This window comes from Limulus polyphemus, unplaced genomic scaffold, assembly GCF_000517525.1.
Source record: "Limulus polyphemus unplaced genomic scaffold, Limulus_polyphemus-2.1.2 Scaffold7, whole genome shotgun sequence".
In the NCBI taxonomy this organism is placed as follows: Eukaryota; Metazoa; Arthropoda; class Merostomata; order Xiphosura; family Limulidae; genus Limulus; species Limulus polyphemus.
Genome location: NW_013665617.1, coordinates 1,192,917 through 1,213,344, shown reverse-complemented (window position 1 = coordinate 1,213,344; position 20,428 = coordinate 1,192,917). Strand labels below are relative to the sequence as shown.

The window sequence follows — 20,428 nt, the reverse complement described above, 5'->3', positions numbered from 1 at the left end:
GAATGGTAATTTATAATCAGTCACAAGAACGTCGAATCTGAATCACTTGAAAAAAAACACGGGGGTGCTTAACTTTTTTCCAGGTGTATATTTGTGGTAATGTAATTTTATTTAGCATACATATTAAAATTATGCATATGAGAATATCTTTATTATTTAGTAGTATTATTCTCACAAAGCAATAAGTAAATCTTATATCCCCAAGATAACTAACATCACATAAGTGTATCTAATCATAATATATGAACATATTTTTTGCAAGACTTACATTTTAGGAAGTATAGAGAAAGAAATAGTTATTATTATTTATTATTGAGAATCATGTTCAGGCAGGTTCATCATCACCCTACTATAATGTCACATACCTCTGGTGGTTCGCTTGCGAACCACATAATATCTACCCAAACAAATGAACCTACCACTGATGATTCTGCAATTTTGTTACTGATGGCATTCTACATAGATGATATCATCACTTTCCCTAGTGGCAATCATTGAAATTATCCACCCTGACGGCACACTTTTGAACTACTTGTCCCTTGCGATGCTCTGTGTAACTATTCGTCTATAGTGTCACAGATCACATGACCTTCCGCCTTAAAGGATACCACTCCACTGAGCGGCAGTCATTCATCTACATTCTACACTCACTGATGACCAGGACCGGATAAAAACTCTTGGGAAGGGAGCAAGCTAAGACAAACAAAGGGCCCCTTTATATAGGTCCATATCTTTTATAAAATTATAGATATACAAATAGTATTTGCATGTTGAACATTACAAATTAGACAAACAAGATAGCAACAGCACTAAATATTTATTGTTGTGTAATATATATATAATTCTTAAAATAACTTTATATTTTAAGAAAAACAAAAATGATATTAGATAAAATTAAAAATGAATCACGATTCCATCTTTATAAAGATCTGTGAACATTGAACAACCATCTGATCTTCAAGATCTAAATGAACTAAAATAAGCTTTCGAAGAAACTTAGCTAGAAGTCACAAGCTTGCAGACTGCGCATGTCTATTTATCGCTAATTTGAAACTCGTCTAGTCATGACAGGAGCAGAAAAATGGAAATTATGAACAGTAATCATAGTCATTGACCACTTGAAATGTATGCTGACTATGAAGAAAGAGGGGAGCAAACTATAGATTGCTTATTAACAGACCACTCACTCTGAGGCAGCTAGGTTACCTCAGGTTAGGCCGGTGAACTTTGAGCACAGTTCAGATAGTTGCTGCTCTGCAAGTTCCAGAAGAAATACACAGAACACCAGGTGTATGAAGTTAGAATATTTATTCACGCTAAATTCACCATATAGGAATACAAGATTTGACACATTTGAAAAAAACCTAACGGCTAATAATAACAATAATGTTATATATATATACAACTTCTAATTAAAATACATGTTTTACGATACAAATATTTTTTTCGACCTGAAAGTTTAGTAACATTTATAAGAAGCAAAGGCAGTCCTAATTATTTTAATGTTTAGGTAACGTCCACATTGGGTACCAAAGTTTCCTTTTTAGCAAATATTTTCAGAATGCCACATAAACTGATGCATTTTAGCATACTGAAGGATCAAATTTGTTCTTCAATGTAATGTTATTGGCAGGAATTAAAAAAAGTTCTAAATCAATCATTTCCTACAAAAGGCATAAGCTATTTATTTGAACTGTTTTCTTGGTGACTGTTATTATTACTAAAATCGCTACTTATTCATCTCATGTTTAATTTCATCAGAGCTAAATAGATTGATAACGATTAAACCAGCATGATTTTATCACTGTACTGGGATGTCAGTGGTTCAAATGTATTGTTTTTGACGATTAAGTGATTTTTTTTTCATAATTTATGGAACTCGCATTAAACGACTCCCTACTTTAATCTTTATTTCGCTGATTTAATATTTCTATTTTTTTTCAGTATTACTGTTCAATACTGTAATTTGACGTAAATATACTATTGACGGATTATAAACATGTTATCCGAAAGCTATATATATATATATATAAATCAAAATTACACTATCCAATAACCCTATTATTGACAGAGTAATGTTCAAGCAAAAAACCTTTTCTATCCAGTGAGGTTTCTTGAATTCAAAAATTAAGCAAGTTTAACAGTAGTAAATCGAAAGTCAAGTACAAACCACTGAGGATGCAATCTGGTACACACCATAGTATAATAGCCTTCAAAAGTTCTGTAATCAAAAACCTAGTAGCGCATACAGTAGTATAGTAACTTTTAAAATATGTAATCAAAGAGCTGGTAGTACATACCGTAGTACAGTATTTATGTATATAAACTTTTGAGGGTTACTGTACTACGGTAATCAAAGAGATAATATAATGAATCATAATACACCAGTTACATGACTTGTTGGGAATTACAAGTGAAACTGATGAATTGAACTTGAGCTTTCCAGCTTCAGCAGATTAAAAACAAATTTCTTATACGAAACAATTTATTAATTATTCAGTCCTTTTTTTGTTAAAAAAGTTTCATGTCCAAAATCTAAAAGGAGTAAATACGATTACATTTATTATATTGTAATAAAACTTTTCCATAAGAAAAAACAAAGTAGTTGCTTCCTGTTGTGACAGACTAGATGTACTCAAATGTCACTGGACGAATAAAACAGGTTTCAAAGTATAAATATACTTAAAATATCTTTTATCATTGAACTGAGGTTGATAAGAAACGTATTTCCTTTAAACTACAATCTGTTTTGAACAAAAAATTAGTTATTAAATTGGGGAATATACTGTTTTTACGTATTAATTTTATGATGAATTTCACTGCCAACTGCTAAGATTCTAAACAACATGTACAGTAATACAATTTTAGTTGTTGTTGTTGTAAGTATGAATAATAAAATGTGAGGAAATGGTGTACGTGAACAAGCACTAATGCTAACTAATGATTTCTACAACTTTGTAAGTTGAAAATATGATAAATGTTAGCAAATTTTTTATGAGTGATCAAATTGCAAAATATCGCAAAACGAATTTAGTTTAGGTGAGCAAACTGTATTATTCTTTTGGAAATTGCATAATTTGTAAGCTAAATACACCTATATAATCCATCAATTTACACAACACTGATGACGATACTGTGTACAAACATCTTACTCTTCCACAGATTCTAACTTCTGGGTGCTAAATATACAAAATACACCACAGGAGGTACATTTTGAGGGCAAAACGCATAATATGGTTCAGCACATATAACGTTTTTCCTGCACTTCTTAAAATTTCCAACATAATGCGTGATTTGGGTCTGCTAACACAACGCCTACCTACGGAGAAATCCTGAGACTGTAGGGTACAGTGGGTCCTGCAACACACGTATTGATTTGTTTCGTTTTTTTTTTTGTAGCTCTTACAACACGATGTTCACATAGTTCCCGTAAGGCAGTTACTTAATTTGTGAGCATACGCCTACATTTCCAAAAGGTAAAAGATGCAGATACCTATACTCAAACTTAATTTTCCATCTTTACCATCGCGAATTTTCAAAATTACACCATTTATTAATTTAACTTGTTTAACCTGAATACGTTCAAATAAAATCACGATAGAATATCATACCACCGAAATACACGAAAATGAAGAAAGGTATAGTGATATATATTACATAAGTGCATGCATGTTGATAGTTTTTTATTTATTCATCAGTTAATATACTTCTGTATTACATATTCTGTAAATGTTAATGAAACTTGGAAGAATTACACTCAAAGAATCACACGACAATTTAAACAAATACACAAGATTGATAAACTATTACAAAAGTAAATGCATTCATCAGCCTTGTATAGTCCAAACTAAACAGGAGGTAAAATTATAATCAAAAATATTTCAAAATACACGTACCTATAGAAAACACAGATTAAAAGTATCATGCTATGATTTGTGAAACAAATAACTACAGAAATAAACAGTGTGTCTACTAACACCAACTGATAAAAAATTAATACATTTTCTCCAAGTTTATATTATTATTTATTTTTGGCAAAAGGTTTCAATCGTTTAACTTTGTTAACTTTTCTACATTATTTTCAATTAAGTTTAGGTTGTTATATCACACATTCTTTTGGCTTTCATTTGTAACTGCCACCAAGATGTTTTTTTAAATATTTTCATTAATTTTAAAATAATATGTATAAATAATAAAAGTGAGCAATTAAGGTTTTATAAAAAAGTTTCGTTTTTTACAGGTAGTGAACAAATTCTTATGAAAATATCAAGCTATACAAATTGTCCGAAACTGTATTTTCCATTAGTGTGATATCAGTTTAAAGGGTGAAGGTCATATTAAATTCTTTATAATAAAAGATATGAAAAAACTATTCAAATTGACCAAACGTAATTCCGATTTAATAATAGGGTGTTTTAAAAAATCATAAGCAAACCACACACACACTATACATTAGGCCTATTGTAAAAGATTAATTTGTGTGATCATTCTACCTGAAAGACCAAACTTTAATTGTAAAAAAAAAAAAAATTACTCTCTTTCCTCATAATCTAGACCCAACATGCAGTTCTTCTTCAATGCAATTAATAACTTCTGGTCAGTATAAAATTACTCTCTACTTTCTAACTATTAAACAAAATCTTTTAGCATTAGCTTGAAATTCAAATTGTGTATCTATGATCCTAGTCCAAATACATCAAATTATTGTCTGCAACTTACACCACCATCAATCACTATTAAATCTAACAAGATTTTAAAGAAATACTCCACCATAGTCTGACCCCACTTCTATTCTGTCAATTTGACTCAATTGGTTTTATGGTTGAGGAGAAAATAAATCTATAGCAATGTTAACTGAAACCTTGGAAACAGAAGAAAAATTGTTTATTTTAAATCAACTTTTTCTTATTATTGCTCAAAGACTTGTTATATTGTACAGAGTATAATTTTTATTTTAAAAATATTGAATGCATAGTTTCAAAATCTGGATACCATTATTTTCAAGTTGTAAGTATTATTTCCTTCTTTAAAGGGGCTGAATAAAGATGTAAAGAACATTTTAGTTTGCTGAAAAGGAAAATGGATATTTTACTAATTTTAGAAATGGTACAGAATACATATGTATGCAAGAAACTCAACCAAGTCACTGAATAAATCATGTTAGAATTCCAGGCAAATATTAATTTTACCCTTTCAACTTACTGAATGTGAGGATTACTTCCTGTTAAGTTGATTATTACTTAAATTCACGACTCATATTACAAATGTGATTAAAAACAATCAAATACAAATAAAAGAAACTACAATCCTGATTTAGATTGGTCCTTGAAAGTGGAATGGAATGCACAGGTTAATTTAAGTATAATAAGACCCAATAGTAAATTTATTTCTTCCATGGAGAAATTTAAAACATTATTATTTTAAGAGACCTTTCCAGGTAATTATAAAATTTAAATGTGTTGTTTGAAAATTACAATTTTGAAGATTGTCAAAATACACACAAAGTATAAAAAATTTAAGGTATGTTTTATAATTACATTTTACATAACTATCATGAAGTATAATTAGAATGAACTGTTGACACTTTCTTTCATCCATCTCAAGTTATTACAGAAAAGTTTTACAAAAAATTCAACATATAGTATTAAATAAAAAGAAAAACTTAAAACCTTTATGATGACTTTCAACCAATTACGTTTCTTGAACTTTCAATATACTATTACTAAATATAAAAGCTTTTAGAACAAATACTATAAAGACTATCAATATTTATTGCATTATAGTTGTATAAATTTAATTCCTAATTTATTTTCTACTTATAAACAGAACAAAATGATTTTAAACAAAATCATCTGAGCTTTCCAAAAGTATTAATGATTTTGTTAAAGATTTCACAGCAACAGAAAAGCATGACTAAAGTAAACATTTTAGTAAAACTTATGTATTAAGAAGTGACGATTATTATTTAGTATATTTATAAATTACATGCATGAATTTAAAAAAAAACAACTCATATCTTAAATTAAAAGTTTAATGAACCTAATAATAAAGACATAGTTGAAACTAAGTTGCTCACTCTCACTAGAGTCATTTAATTACAGCCTTAATTTTTGTCAGATTCACACAGAGAAGCTTATTAAGTAAAAATTCTATAAAAAAAAAGGTGCATCAAGAATATACACTCACCATACAGGAAGTGTAACATATGAGTGAAGAACTTTGCATAAAAAGTTACACAAAAATTACTGGAAAGTATGATTGTCTGCTGCAATTCTACTTTCATAAAATAAGAGAGACCTACAACAGTCTCGTGTCTCACAAAATTTACACAGTACTGTACAACACTTTCAACTTGCATAAATGCTGCTGGCTATTTAACAAAAAATTTCATGAGGGTCCTTAGTCTTGGCCCATTTGTCTTCTTTAGTTTGATCCTTTGGTTTCATGTGTTTTTCCCCGCTTTCTGGTACTGTTGCTGGTAAAGATGTGGGTTTGTTTAACAGTGTGGATTCTGTGTGCATCTGGGCTGGACTGCTGCCTGCTCTGATGTGTAATGGAGTGTGTAATGAGGATTTTGAGGGTGTTACTGCACTCTGTGACCGTTGAGGGACTTTTCTTTCACCTTCACTCATTTGACTCATTCCTAATGGTGAAGATGAACTAGCAGCTAGTTTCAGTGGCAACATCTGTTGTGGTTCTGACTGGCCGCCACTTCCTAGTCCATTGGTAGCAGTACAACCACTTGCCAACTTAAGTGGAAGTTGTTGTTTGATAAAGGAGTTAGCTAATGGCCTTTGCATGTTGGCAGCACTACGTAGATGCATAGGCACTCCTTCTCGTAACTCTCTCTTATTACCAGACAATAGGCTTGAGGAACTGTAAGAAGCCCGAAAACGAGACTCTTGTTTGACTTTGTAGTCACGTATATCAGTATGTGATGTACTGCAAAGGGCAGTCGTTGAAAAAGTTCCTTCCTCATTCAAGCTTTGTTGAAATTCCACCCCTGCCCTTAGAGATTGAATCTTGCTTGAGGAACCCCAGGTATCTTTTCCAGTTGAATGTGAAACCATAGACTTCAATTCATCTTTCTGATTGTCATTGTCTTTAGCTTGTCCAATGTTAACCACAGTCATTGTAGGACTAAGAATAATTCCTTCTTTCTGTAAAGCTTCAAGTTTTCTGTACAGCAGCTCTCTCTGATGTTTTATATCTTCTTCTTCTTTCCTAACTTGTTCCTGAATAAAAATGTTAAAGAACAACTTGTATTCATACAATTATTGAGAGCAAGTAAAATATAACCAGCCAACAAAAGCTTCTGCTATTAATTTCATTTCTAAGATTGCTAATACAAAATTCACTTAGCATTATTTAGTTTCTAATGTTAGAAGTATTATGGGGGCAAAGATAAATATAAAATAAGATGAATCACTTGCCAAACAAAAGATAATTTATCGGACCATGTTTTACATAACAACCTTTTATTTGGTCTGAAGCTATATATTTATATCTGTAAATGCATATTATGGTTTCATAACAATGAACAGCATGATCTTGGCTTGTGCTTGTTGTACTAAATTATGTGATATAAAAATGGTGGTTGAATTTTTTAACAAATTAATGCAGCAAAACAAAAGTTAATAATTTCCTACACTGAAAATATAGTTCCGACAGATATTTTCCACCTCTCACAGTTAGGGCTATTCTCGATTTGATTGCTCTCTAGTGAGCAAATGTTTGTTTGCCACTAGCCTTGAACTCCTACCTAATTCCACGTGTCTACCACATGGTTCAGCTGCAGTTAAGCAAGCAAATTAGCATAAGACAACCCTCCACCAATAGTAGTGCAACACACCATTAAATAGCAGCTGACTCACTCTGTGCAGTTGAACCCAATCTTCACTTCGAGATTAGACACAAAAAACAACACCAGAAGTGAAAAGGACGGGTGGGAAGTGTGAGAGGAGGTGTCTGTTGGAAATATATTTTCAGTGTAGGAAAATATTAATTTTTGATACGATTACTTACCACTTCTCAGAGTTACAGCTAGAATCCCACATTGAGCAGGTGGAGAAAGTGGTGTAAAATTACCTAGATGAGCACCCTTCAAAAGAATCTGAAGAGCACCCATGGAGTGTGCCACCACTATGTAGAGGAAATACACCCATGGGAGACTGCACCACATCTGAACCAGGTATACTCTTTGCCCAAGTAGGGCCAACTGGTGATGTGTCACAATCAAAGCGCAGAACAAGTGATCCATCCCAAATCCAAAAGGAAGAGGAATGTGTGTAGAGTGGCTAGGGCATATTGGACTTAATCGGTAGTTCAACTCCAGCCCAGACCAGTGGCACCAGGAGGGTTCTCAACCATTCACCTTGGGTGTAGGAACCAGAAGAGAAGAGAAGCCTCCATTTCGAGAATCTAAACCAATGTAAGTGCAAATCCAACTCAACCTGAATCAATAAACCCTGGGAATGTACAACCAGACGATGTCAGGAAGGTGGGAATGCAACATGGAGGGTCAATTCCAGTTCAAAAACAATCAACAGTGGGGACGTAACATTCAGTTTGTGGTAGGAGAAAGTGCCCAGCCCACTCACATGTGAGGACTTATGTTGGCTGGTCCAGTTCCAACCAAAACCAGTTGCCAAGAGACCGACATCCAAATGGCAGTAGGAGAGAAGGGTTCCCAGCCAAGGGGCAAAGTGCAAAATAGACAAAAAGTTCAGTCCAGACCAGTGGCATCTGGAATAAAACATCACACCCATAGTCACGCCTTCTACATAGGTAGAATAGCATTGTCCAACTCTCAACTGAGTGGAATTGTGCATATTCATGAGGATTACTCCATGATCCACCACACTGGTGGCTAGGAGCTGGGAAGTGGTAAGGACTTCCACACTCCACTGGAAGAAGGGGGAAAGAAATGTTAAGTAGACCCATAAAAAAAAAAAGAAACAAAAACAAGTTATCCACTCGGAGTTGTACCAACATATGGAGAACAGCTGCAGGGGGAAGACGATATCCAGCTAAGTAGGAAACCGACAGATGGTGCAAGTAGCTCGATTCCAAGGTGTGGGGAGAGGTCCACCTACTGGTTTATATAATCTCTTCTAAAGAATGACAGAAATGAGCAGCCAAGGGCATTGAGAGGTGACAGATCAGATGGGATGATATCCAAAACAACTGTCAAAATTCAAGAAAGAGGGAGGAATACACAATATGGATAAACTGACAAATGCAACCAGTAAGGGTGATAGGAGAAATATCATGAGAAGGGTGCTATGTGCAACACTGTAAAGCACAGGAGACAATCTTAATCAAAGCAGGAGTAAACATGGGATATGGAAGGAAAGGAAATAACTGGAGAGGAAAACACCGCAAAAACAGGTAAAAACAAAAGAGAGATGACAAGGCTGTCCTATAGCCCACAACGGTTGAAAAGGAAAGACCCCTGTGAAAGAACAATGGAAAAACAGATATCTGAGAAAGGGAAGAATTCATGCCACATGTACTAATGGTAGAATATTCTCCAGTTATATTGATACACAGACATGGATGAGGAATGGTCAGAGTGAGACAACAGGGATACTATATGTGAGGATAGTCCCGAACCCCTTGCAAGAGTGTGGGAACAGAGGGATGAAGCACCCTTGAGTGAGGTTGCCAGAAGAGGGACCAGGAGAGAGGGAGAGGTAATAGAGGTTGTTCCTGGAGAATGGACATTGAAGGAAACCACATATGAGCCAGCCAGAAAGGAGCCACAAAAAGGACCCAACATGGAGTGGATTGGATGAGAGAAATTACTTGGGGCACAAGATGGGTGCTAGGGTAAGAAAAGCTCCTTCCAATTCTGGCTGAACACATCCACAGCCAAAGCCAAACAATGTGGAACTGGGGACCAAAAGAGAGGAAGCTTGGCATTCTAATAAGAGGCCTATGCACTAAGTTGGGGAGTATCCAACTGGAAACATAGCTATCAGAATACCTGGGGGTTGAGAAACCACTCTGTGGGCAGAATCTTGTCGAGAAGGGACAGATGGTCAATGACAAGATTGGGGTACCGGGTATGTGACAAGCCAGCAAAGGAATTTGATGGCTGTGAGCCCAGAAGAGGAGACCTAGAATGCAGGAACAGAAGGACTGGGATCAAGTGCTCCTTTGACTGATGATGTAAGAGACAACTGTCAAGTTGACAGAATGAACCATAACTGTCATGCCCCACAGAGATGACAGAAAATGAACCATCACCTAATGAACAACAAGGAGTACCAAAAAATCGATGTGAAGACCCAATTCCTCCTGAGACCAATGATCTGAGATTTCTGTGTAATGCACCATGCACCCCCATCCAGACAGTGAGGCATCTGTGAAGACATGACCATCCAGGTGGGTAGAAGGAACAGGTACTCCCACTATCATGTTGTCCCTCCCTAACCACTAGAGGAAGTCAGACTGAAGGGAAATCTGTAAATTCAGAGGGTTCCTGATAAGGTGCCAATAAACTTGCAGTATTCACTGCAAGGAACACATGTGGGCATGGCACAGAGGGATAAGAGCTTCCAGTGATGCCCAAGTCCTCAAAAGAGACATAACCTCTTGCACAGAAGTGAAGGTGCTAGTAGTACCCTCTGAACAAAAAACTACATGGACTGCAGACGAAGAGATGGCTGAGCTCGACTGAGAGGTGAGTTGAAAAACATCCTCAGATGAAGAAGACAGTGAGTGGGGTGGATAATAGACTTCTCCACCTTGATAAACCAACCTACCTGATCAGCCTTTATAAGGAGAAATTGTGTGTATGAGAAGACTCTCAGTTGTCCATAAAATGATGAAAATTGATCTTGTGAGAATAAAAGAATCGGTTAAACGACCAGACCACCCAACAGAAAGTGTAGGGTGCTGATGCCAACCTGAAAGGAGGAGTTCAAAATTAATAAACATGATTCTCATGGATGTAACATAGCAAAAATGATGTGAAGCCTGAGCAATAGGGATGTGAAGATAAGCAACGGCCATGTCAAATGTTGTCAAACAGAGCCCTGGAAAAAAACCCATCTGAGAGACAATTAGGATTCCTTGGTGAACTGAGGCACAGTAAGGAAGCAATTCAGATGGGAGAAATCAATCACATGATGGCGATTTACAGTCCAAAAAGTTGAGAATAGGACCCTGGAAGCACAGGAGAAACCTGTCTGATAGCACCCTTGATGAGAAGGACTTGAACTGTTTCTGTGAGACTCTGGTAGGAAATGGGATCTTAAGGTTTGGGGGGAAGGAACCGGAACTGGGAATAAGATGTGAGGTGTAAGAAAAAGAGGGAGGGTTCCTCTGACAAAACTCAAGTGACCCAAGAGTTCATGGTAAAAGTCTTCCACACTTTTGAGAAATGAGTAAGCCTGGCTCCCACAGAAAATGGGAACTGAAGAAGGTGGAGGTTGGAAAAATGGTAAGATAGAGAAGTGTGCATTCTAGCAGATTCAACATGAGACTCCAAGGAATCTGGAAGCCCACCAAAGTTCATAGAAAAGTGGCTGATCGAAGAACTTGCAGGGAAGTCGAGGGGAGATGCACATGTATCAATGAGCATCCCAACTCAACAGATTCTAACAACACAGGAGACAAGTGTAGAGGGAAAGGGTAGATAAATTCAAACTGGACAAGTTGTTGAATAGGAGGGTACAGGCTTCCACTGAAAAACCCTTGGGAGAGCAACAGAAAGCCTTAGGCAATAGGTGAATGGACAACAAATAACGAAGGAATGTTGTGAGGGAGAAATGGAGGCAAGCAATTTATGCTTGAGAAAAATGCACTGAAGTATCTGTGACCATCGTTGTCCATCGAGAAAGGACTTGCTGAACGATGATATGCAAGTGCATGAGCATCTGCAGTACAGGGGGGCATAGTACACTAGCCCCCACACATAACTGATCTGCAAAATGTTCAGCATGGAACCCAATATCAGGTGAAGGGGAAAATCAAAAACTCAGAACTAGGTGCTGCAATCAATAAGAAAGGTTTGTTTGTTTGTTTTGAATTTCATGCAAAGCTACACGAGGGCTATCTGCACTAGTTGTCCTTAATTTAGCAGTGTAAGACTAGAGGGAAGGCAGCTAGTCATCATCACCCACTGCCAACTCTTTTACCAACAAATAGTGGGATTGACCGTCACATTATAATGCCCACATGGCTGAAAGGGCGAGCATGTTTGGTGTGACGGAAATTCGAACCCACGATGCTCAGATTGCAAGTCAAGTGCCTTAACCACCTGGCCATGCTGGGCCAATAAGAAAGGAGAGGGATCAAATGACATGGGTGACAAAGATAAAACACAACATACCTGTGATATCTAGTCTAAAAATGGTGACTGAAGTCAACGAGCTTCAACAGGCTAAGAAAGTACCTGCACAACAAAGGAATGGGTGGGGAATGCTGTCCAAGTCTGCATCATCCTGATTGAAGTCCTCAGATAATGGCAAAATTGTTTGTAGATTGGGATATCACTTGGCTTGTACAAAAGAAGCCATCTCTTGACGTAGTACAGCCTACACTTCCTCCGTTGATAACACCACATCTTGAGCCACTGTTGTGGGCTGTTGAATGCTGGTACCATCGGTAGCCATTGTAATCTTAATAGTAAATTGTGAACTCAAAAATATTGACTAACTACCAGTAACTGAGTGAGAAATAGAATTCACAATCAAATAAAAAGTCCAACTTGATAGTGGATTATAAACAATATTTGAAAAGGAAAATCAGTAACTGAATATTTTCAAAATGCACCGAAGGATAAAAATTCTGAAATCAAGCACTAGGTCTTAACACTGTCGTGCCAAATTGGGAAGTGAAGATTGAGTCAGCTGCAACAAGAAGGGTGTGTTGCACTCCTGTTGATGAAGGGTTGTCTCAAGCTAATTTGCATGCTTAAATGCATCTGAACCATGTGGAATTAGGTGGGAGTTCAAGGTTAGTGGTGAACAAAAATTTGCACACTAGTGCCCGGCCAATCGATAATATTTGTAACTGTGAGAGGAGGTAAGTAATCGGATCAGAATATGACCCCTTTTTTTAATAATGACATAAAGAAAAACAATAAACCTATAAATTATGTATCATGTGATTATTATATTTGGTTTCCTTTAGGATTTGTTCTTTCATTACTATAAGTGTTATAGGTGAGGACAGTATTAAAAAAAGTGTAAAAATTTACAATAACTTAAAAAGACAGACAGGTGTAATTCTTCAATATACAAAATGCATGCAAATCAGATTTTGAGTTCAAGGTAAATAAAATGGCATTTATAAAATATAACACTACATTAAACATTCATTTTTATCTGAAAAATGTTAAAAAGTAATAAATTACAAAGTAGAGATACAACAGGCAAGTGTTGTACCTGATGACGCTGTACTTCTTCATACTGGTGGTTAAGTTCTTCAGCCTGCCTTGCCCGTTCTCTCTGCCACTGTGTTCTTTCTTGACTCAGTTGTTCTTGAAGATTTCGGAGTTCCTCTAATTGGTGCTCAGGTCGATAGATGGAACGTCTGTCTTTTCCATCTTTCAAAGGCTGATCTTTATTTGTCCTGTTTAGTTTTTCATTTGATTCAATTAGCTGGACTCTGAGACTGAAAAATTGAGTAAAAAAGTTTATTGAGTAGCTACACACACAAAATGTGAAGCATGTATTTCAATATAGTTAAATACACTGTCCTTGCAAGAAAATAAATAGTTAAAATTAGTAAATTTTCCGTTTATAAGAATAAATATACTTTTTTGTGTACATCTAGAAAATATTAAATGCAGTATTATATGTGCTAATATCTATTTACCAAGATATTAAACTCAAATTATTATTTTAAGTAATTGTTATAACAAGACTTAGTGAGACAAATTAAGCTTCATAAACATGTAACCTGTAAATGGAATGTTCGCTGTAGATACATTATTTTCATATACATGCAAAATAATCGACATTTCTTACCAGTATTTTTGTTAAGATAGACTATGGAAGATGACTTATAAAACACAATGATAAGCAAAAAATGGTACTGATGAATGCTGAAAATTTTGATTTATTAACATTATAACTAGACATGCATGTGGGTAAAACAAAAGGTTTTAACTCACTTTTCAACATTAGTGAAATGATGTGATAGAAGACTCTGTAAAGAGAAATTTGTCAGAAAATCAATAATTTATAAGAATAAGAGAAGTGTATACTGATCAAAATTTCAGAACAAATAATTCATTAAAAATTCAATGAACCCAATAATTTCCAATGTTAGAGCTTTAAATGATAATAAAGCATAACTTACTCTATACATAAACTACTGATAGTTTCATCAAGGTTTCAGTTGTAGTTGTTATGCCTTTTGTTTCAACTACTACAATGTGACAATGTAATGGAAATTATATGAATAACAGCAACGATACTATTCAACTGCAAATTGATGTTAAACTTAATCCAGTTTGGGATCCAACATCTAATTAGAGATATAGGTATAAGCAACCAGTGGTTGTTGCTTTTTTCTGAACCTAGCATGCATTGTTCTTAAACTATTATGTGTAACCTAGACTGAAAAAATGACATTGTTGGTATGTGGCATGAAAAGCAACTTCCTAGATATCCTTGTTAGGTGAGTGTATCATGACGCAATTTAACAGAAACCTTGCACTGGTCTGATGTTTCTAAAATATAACTTTAATGTCATTCTACTGATGAGCAAAATACTCTTTGCATTACAAATGAAGGTTATCTTACACAATTACCTCTGAAGAAAATGTTTTTAATATTATCAGAAGTAACTATTTTGTTTGGATTAGTTCACAGATTAATATAAATGCCTAAAACTAACTCTCCTCAATAACTCAATTAATAAATATTCAATACCCACATCATCAAGTTAAGAAATCAGATGTTTTCTAGTTCTTTGTGATGTTTTTTGATGAAAACTTTCAAAAAGAACTCAAACATAATTTACAACCTATGTTAAACCCTCAAAATGTAACATAGGCTAAAACAGTTTTTTTTAATCTCTTAAATCTCTTTGCAATGAACTTTTCTGTTCATTCTGTAGGAACTGGTCACTGGATTAAGTAATTCTTTCTTCATGTAAACATGTATTAGCACGTTGCCTACCATGTGCCTCACAAGCAACTTTTAGGTATGGACAGTGACACACTGGTGGGTCATAGACAATTTTGTTTCTAGGCTAAATTTCTCTTGTGCCGTATGAGTTTGGGACAGTATGACTGCTCCAGCCTCACCACCTCTTAAGTGTTTAATTTTATTAATACTTAATTCATTAATACTACTGGTGGCAGCGAACGTGTTAAGAAACCTTAAAAACCAGGAGTAGATGTAATTTTTGAACACTTACTGAGATGAGAGAAGGAGCAGTGGTAAACCTCCAAGTAGAGTCACATAAAAATTTATATTCAAATCCCTGATGTTTACAGTTTAAGATCAAAACATACATTAACAAACCAAAAACTGAAGGTCCTTCTCCTAATATCAGTCAGTCAGTATTTGGTACATTAAGTTTCAAACTAAAATAAAATAAATAAAAAATACAAGTAAAAAAAAACAAAACTACCAAATTTTTGTCTTAAAAAAGTATAAAAGTTTAACAACTGAACAATGCACATATATAGACACAGATTCAATCTTGTATGTATACATAATACTTCCTGAACATCTTTAATAACACAACAACAAATGAGTGTGTCATACAGAACAAGTACTGTTTAACACCGTATTTTAGTAGAATCAGTTGAACATACTGTTAAAGTGTTTAAATGGTGTGTTAATTCTACAATAGCTTCTAGTTGTTCATTTCCTTGTGACAACAGAACAGGAGTAGTACTCAGTCGAAGTAGTTCATTTGATGAGGGAGGGTCTTTCTCACTAGGAGTTGAGACCTGGGGAGAAGCATTCCCAGAGGTTGTAAAGCTTCGTCTTTTAGCTTTCTCCTATGAGAAGAAATAGTAAGTATTAATCAACACTGTTCATCATAGTAATTCCAATTTTCTTACTGAATATCATTAAAAGTATTCCAATATTTGATACAGAGAGTGATGAATAGACAACAGTTAAACTAGTGATTATCAATTTCATTTAAATTAAAAATAACACAATGTTGTCATAAATTAGACATGTAACAAACACATACACACTCTCTCTCAAAATCACAGTAACTATATTAACTTACAAACATGCCAACTTTTCAAAGGATCACACACACATCTAAATGTCTTTGAAATTACTATAATTTAATTATTCATTAAAAAAGTTCTTATAACAGTTGATTTAATTCTTTACTATTACAATCAAAATACAAGCCATCGAATCAAATATTTATATTTGTTTCAACTAACATGAATTACACTGCTAAGCTGCTGCTTCCTAGTTTGCATAACTTAACATATACCTGTATATGTATCACCACTTACATACCAAAAACTCATAGATCAGCTACTTACAGGACTTCCAGGCCCTGAAGAAGTTTTACTTGGAAGTGGGCCACTTGCTCTTCGTACTTCTGCACCCTGAAAAATAGAACAATTGTAACATACATCTTTGTCAAAAAAAGCAAAATCCACTTATCTTATTTGGATCTGGCATAGATTAGAAAAGCTGAGCTTGCTGAAGAATTTCATTAAGAAAAAAGCCTGAAAATAATCAAAGTTTTGTAAATCTAAACTACCATTTCCATGTACAATAGATTATTACCAGAAAAATAACTACTGAGAACAAATTTGAAAGTAGCTTATTAAGTCTTAATTATAATTTCTATCCAAGCTATGAGTAAAAACAAGTGTATACATGCCTACAAGATATATTCAATAACCTCAGTCAGCACACTAGTACCATCTTTCATGCAGAAAATGAATAAAGAACTGAGAATGGTTAACTTCGATACTAAACAAGTGTGACTGTGTTTAGTTATTTGGTAGTTTATGCTAATAAAACCAGGAACTTTTTCCTACTCTCTCACATCATGTAACTTCTGCATTTTGATATCACAGTATGTTATATGATTAACAAGATATTTAATGCTTCTCATTTGAGCTGGTACTTCTAAAATTTACCTTAGATCCTACATGTTTAACTTGATTTCTGGCAGAACACCTTTAGGTTTATACAGCAGATTTCTCCTAGCACTAACTATTCTACATCATTAATATGATTTTCAGTGATTCGCTACTAAACTGTTGGAGAAAATCCTGTTAACACTCTCTGTTAAGCATATGAAAAATTGCCCCCTACTATTGAACCTTCTAAGATATTAATACATGAGTTCTCATATTATCACTTTGAGTTGATGGCTAATATTCCCTATCACTGTTTCTACCACAAAATTAATGTAAATTTTGCTGTTTTACTTTGTTGGACTAATAGAAAACATTCTCTTTATATTGTAACTGCTACAAGATTACTATAAGTTATGGTGTTATGCATTTAGGCTGATGAAGGACATCCACTGCAAAAACATTGTAAGATTAGTGTGATATTTAAATACTTTTTCCTGTGCTAATAAATACATTTTTTAACCACATTTTTCTGTCAACACAAATTTTAATAGATTAATCTTAATATCCTACTTTCTGGAGTGCAAAAACGTACCTTTACTTGTAGATAAGAATCCGGAATGTCTTTCAACAAAGCTTCATTGTCCTTTGGAGTATACAATGAATTCTCACCAGATGACTCTTTCAATTGAAGTAATTTCTTCTTTAACATCATCACTAAAAAGTAAGATATAAAAATCAGCTAGGCTACCATATATATTACAAAATCCATTCATATTAAAAAATACAAGTATATAAAACATCTCTGACCAAGAACAAAACAAAAAGACAGCAACATTTACGTAGGGAAATTCTGATTTTAGTCATTACAAAGTTTTGTCCCATAATATCATGTCATGTAACAGTTACATTCAATAAAACAGTTTGAATTTCTGAGAATTTTACAAAAACGTGATGATGAAGAAAATATTTGTAGATGGCATTAAATTAGCTTTTTAGTAAAATGAGATGAATAAAATGTGGTTATAGATAAAGGGGATATTACTAGATATTTATTTAGCTTTGGCTTTGATGACTTTATCAATAGTCCTTCAGCTATATTTCTTCTGTTGATGTCTGGTTATCTTTGAATGATTTTGACACTCAAAAATGTGTGAAGATGTTCCTTAAGTCTGATGTTCATTTCTCCCCCAGTTTCTCAGATATAAAAGTGTTGCATTTGATTCTGTAGATGACTCTGTTGTTTCATTTTCAATGGGGTAATTGTTGATAAGATTCTTGATTTTAAGTCCTGGCTTTTGATTGATTAAGGTATTTGGGTTGAAGTTGTGTTTCTTCATGAGTAGTTTCTATAATCCAATTAGGTTCATGCTGATGTATTTGTGAGGAACTGTATTGGTGATAAAATTGTTTTATTTTTTTAAGATTTGTATTTTTGTTTTCTTCAATATGTTAATTATTCTATTAATGACTTTTTCAAGGTAGTTGTTTGTTGAATGAAGACTTCAGAAATTCTTTGAAAGTCACTGGCTAAACTTTTTGTAGAACATATATTAAATGTTATTTACATAGTACAAAGTTTCTAGTTTCTGTTGTATGGAGTTTTGATGTATAAAAATCTCCATACCCAAATACCAAAAGAAAAAGCATGCTGTAGAAACAGCTGTTATTTTGAATTAATTAATTCTTGAATTTCTCATCAAACATTAGAGAAGACATCAATTCCATTACAGATATCAACAAGACATAAATTCTATTATAGATATCACCATGACACTACAGCATAACACCTAATAAGGAATATTTTAGTACTATTTATTCACTGCATACAGTGAATTATCAAGTTTCTTTCACAATCACTTGTTCATTTCTAGTTAAGCACAAAGCTACACAAAGGGCTATTTGTGCTCTGCCCACCATGGGTATCGAAACCATATTTCTAGCATTGTAAGTCTGCAGACATACCGCTGTGCCACTGGGGGGCCAATCACTTTTTAGTTAAAACCTGCACAACAAGAGTACAATACATTAAATGTTTCAATGGTCGTTGTTAGGGTCTGACTTTGTGAAAATGAGATATTCAGTAACAGCACTGATACAGTTTGTGCATCTGCTTCCATACTTTATATAGTTTGTAAAGGGGCCAACTTGCTGCCTGCTTAAACTGTTGCAGACCATTAAAATGCAAGTATAACAAAATATCATTACAATTTACAGATGAACATTTTGTACATTTTGTCTGTTTTCATGAAATCCCACAGACCAGTGTTCAAGTAATATTGCTTTAGAGAATTTAGTCGAGGACTTCTTAATGTTCTTCTATTGATTTTTCATTAAGGGTATCTATCACTATCCTGAATAAAGCATATGTTATCTGGCCATAGGACAGTCTAGTTTGATTGCACTTGCAAAAGTTCATGCAACTAAGTCCAATATCAGGACAATACATTGTCAAGCAGTAAACTCATACCGTAAGAAGTGCAATAAGACATGTAAATCCATTCATGCCAGTGCCTCCCATCTCACTAATCACATTGCTCACCACAGTCTCTTCAGATACAAACATGTCAATCATGAAAACTTGAATCATCTTTGAAGATTATAGGCACCCAACAGTATTGATAAAAATTCTGATGATCTAAACAAAAGTTCAAATGGGGGGTTGAAGCATTAATCTTCTCAGCATTAATCTGAATCAACATGTCTACATTTTACTGTTTAATCAGTGAAAATCAGTTTAATCATTTTCTGTCCTTAATTTCATATTAAGTCCATAGGCATTGGACTAGTAATTCCTAATGGCCACATTGTGTAGATTTAATTTTTGATAGTGAGCCCACAGATTTAGATTTATCAAAATCAGCTGCCACATATATTAGTGTTTAACTAGTTTCCAGCTGTTGAACAGCTCTAAAAGTCTGGATTTTGATCAATAAACCTCCACCTACTAGTCACATAACATTGTCAATGAATTTTAAGATAACAATCAAACAAAAAATGAAGTGATTTCCAAAACAGCAAGTGATCAAATTTGAAGTAGAGATCCAGATTCATAGTAGTAATTTTCCAGACCACATTCAGAGTTTGCCCCTTTAACTCTCAGCATGGGCTCGGTCCAACCTCATAACCATTTTGTAAGTGTTATAGTTTTCATGCTATAACTTTTAAATTAGTATGCAAATGTTAACGAAATTTGGCAGATTATCAGTAAACATTACAATGCTTTCATAAACAAAATATAATTTTTTTTTATTAAGCCGTAAAGTTTATAAAGCAATGTTTCTCTTATGCCTATTTTTATCTTTTCACATGTTGCCTATCTATCATGCAAAGTAATTTTCATTTTAAAATTAAAAATACGCTTATGCATCAAACAATTTTGAAATTTCACATGAG

The 20,428-nt window shown here is 34.1% G+C and overlaps 1 protein-coding gene across 1 annotated transcript in view; it reads right to left on the bottom strand.

The window, feature by feature from the left end:
* Nucleotides 1-1,291: 1,291 nt before the first annotated feature.
* LOC106476885 (A-kinase anchor protein 13-like) overlaps nucleotides 1,292-20,428 on the bottom strand; it is a 245,164-nt gene continuing 226,027 nt past the window's right edge. The window contains exons 42-47 of the mRNA XM_022381499.1: nucleotides 17,628-17,749; nucleotides 16,484-16,549; nucleotides 15,785-15,973; nucleotides 14,129-14,163; nucleotides 13,398-13,626; nucleotides 1,292-7,235 (exon numbers count right to left, since the gene is read on the bottom strand). Of these exons, the coding sequence (XP_022237207.1) occupies nucleotides 6,375-7,235; nucleotides 13,398-13,626; nucleotides 14,129-14,163; nucleotides 15,785-15,973; nucleotides 16,484-16,549; nucleotides 17,628-17,749 (1,502 nt within the window). The 3' untranslated portion in view covers nucleotides 1,292-6,374. The remainder of the gene's footprint in view (nucleotides 7,236-13,397; nucleotides 13,627-14,128; nucleotides 14,164-15,784; nucleotides 15,974-16,483; nucleotides 16,550-17,627; nucleotides 17,750-20,428) is intronic.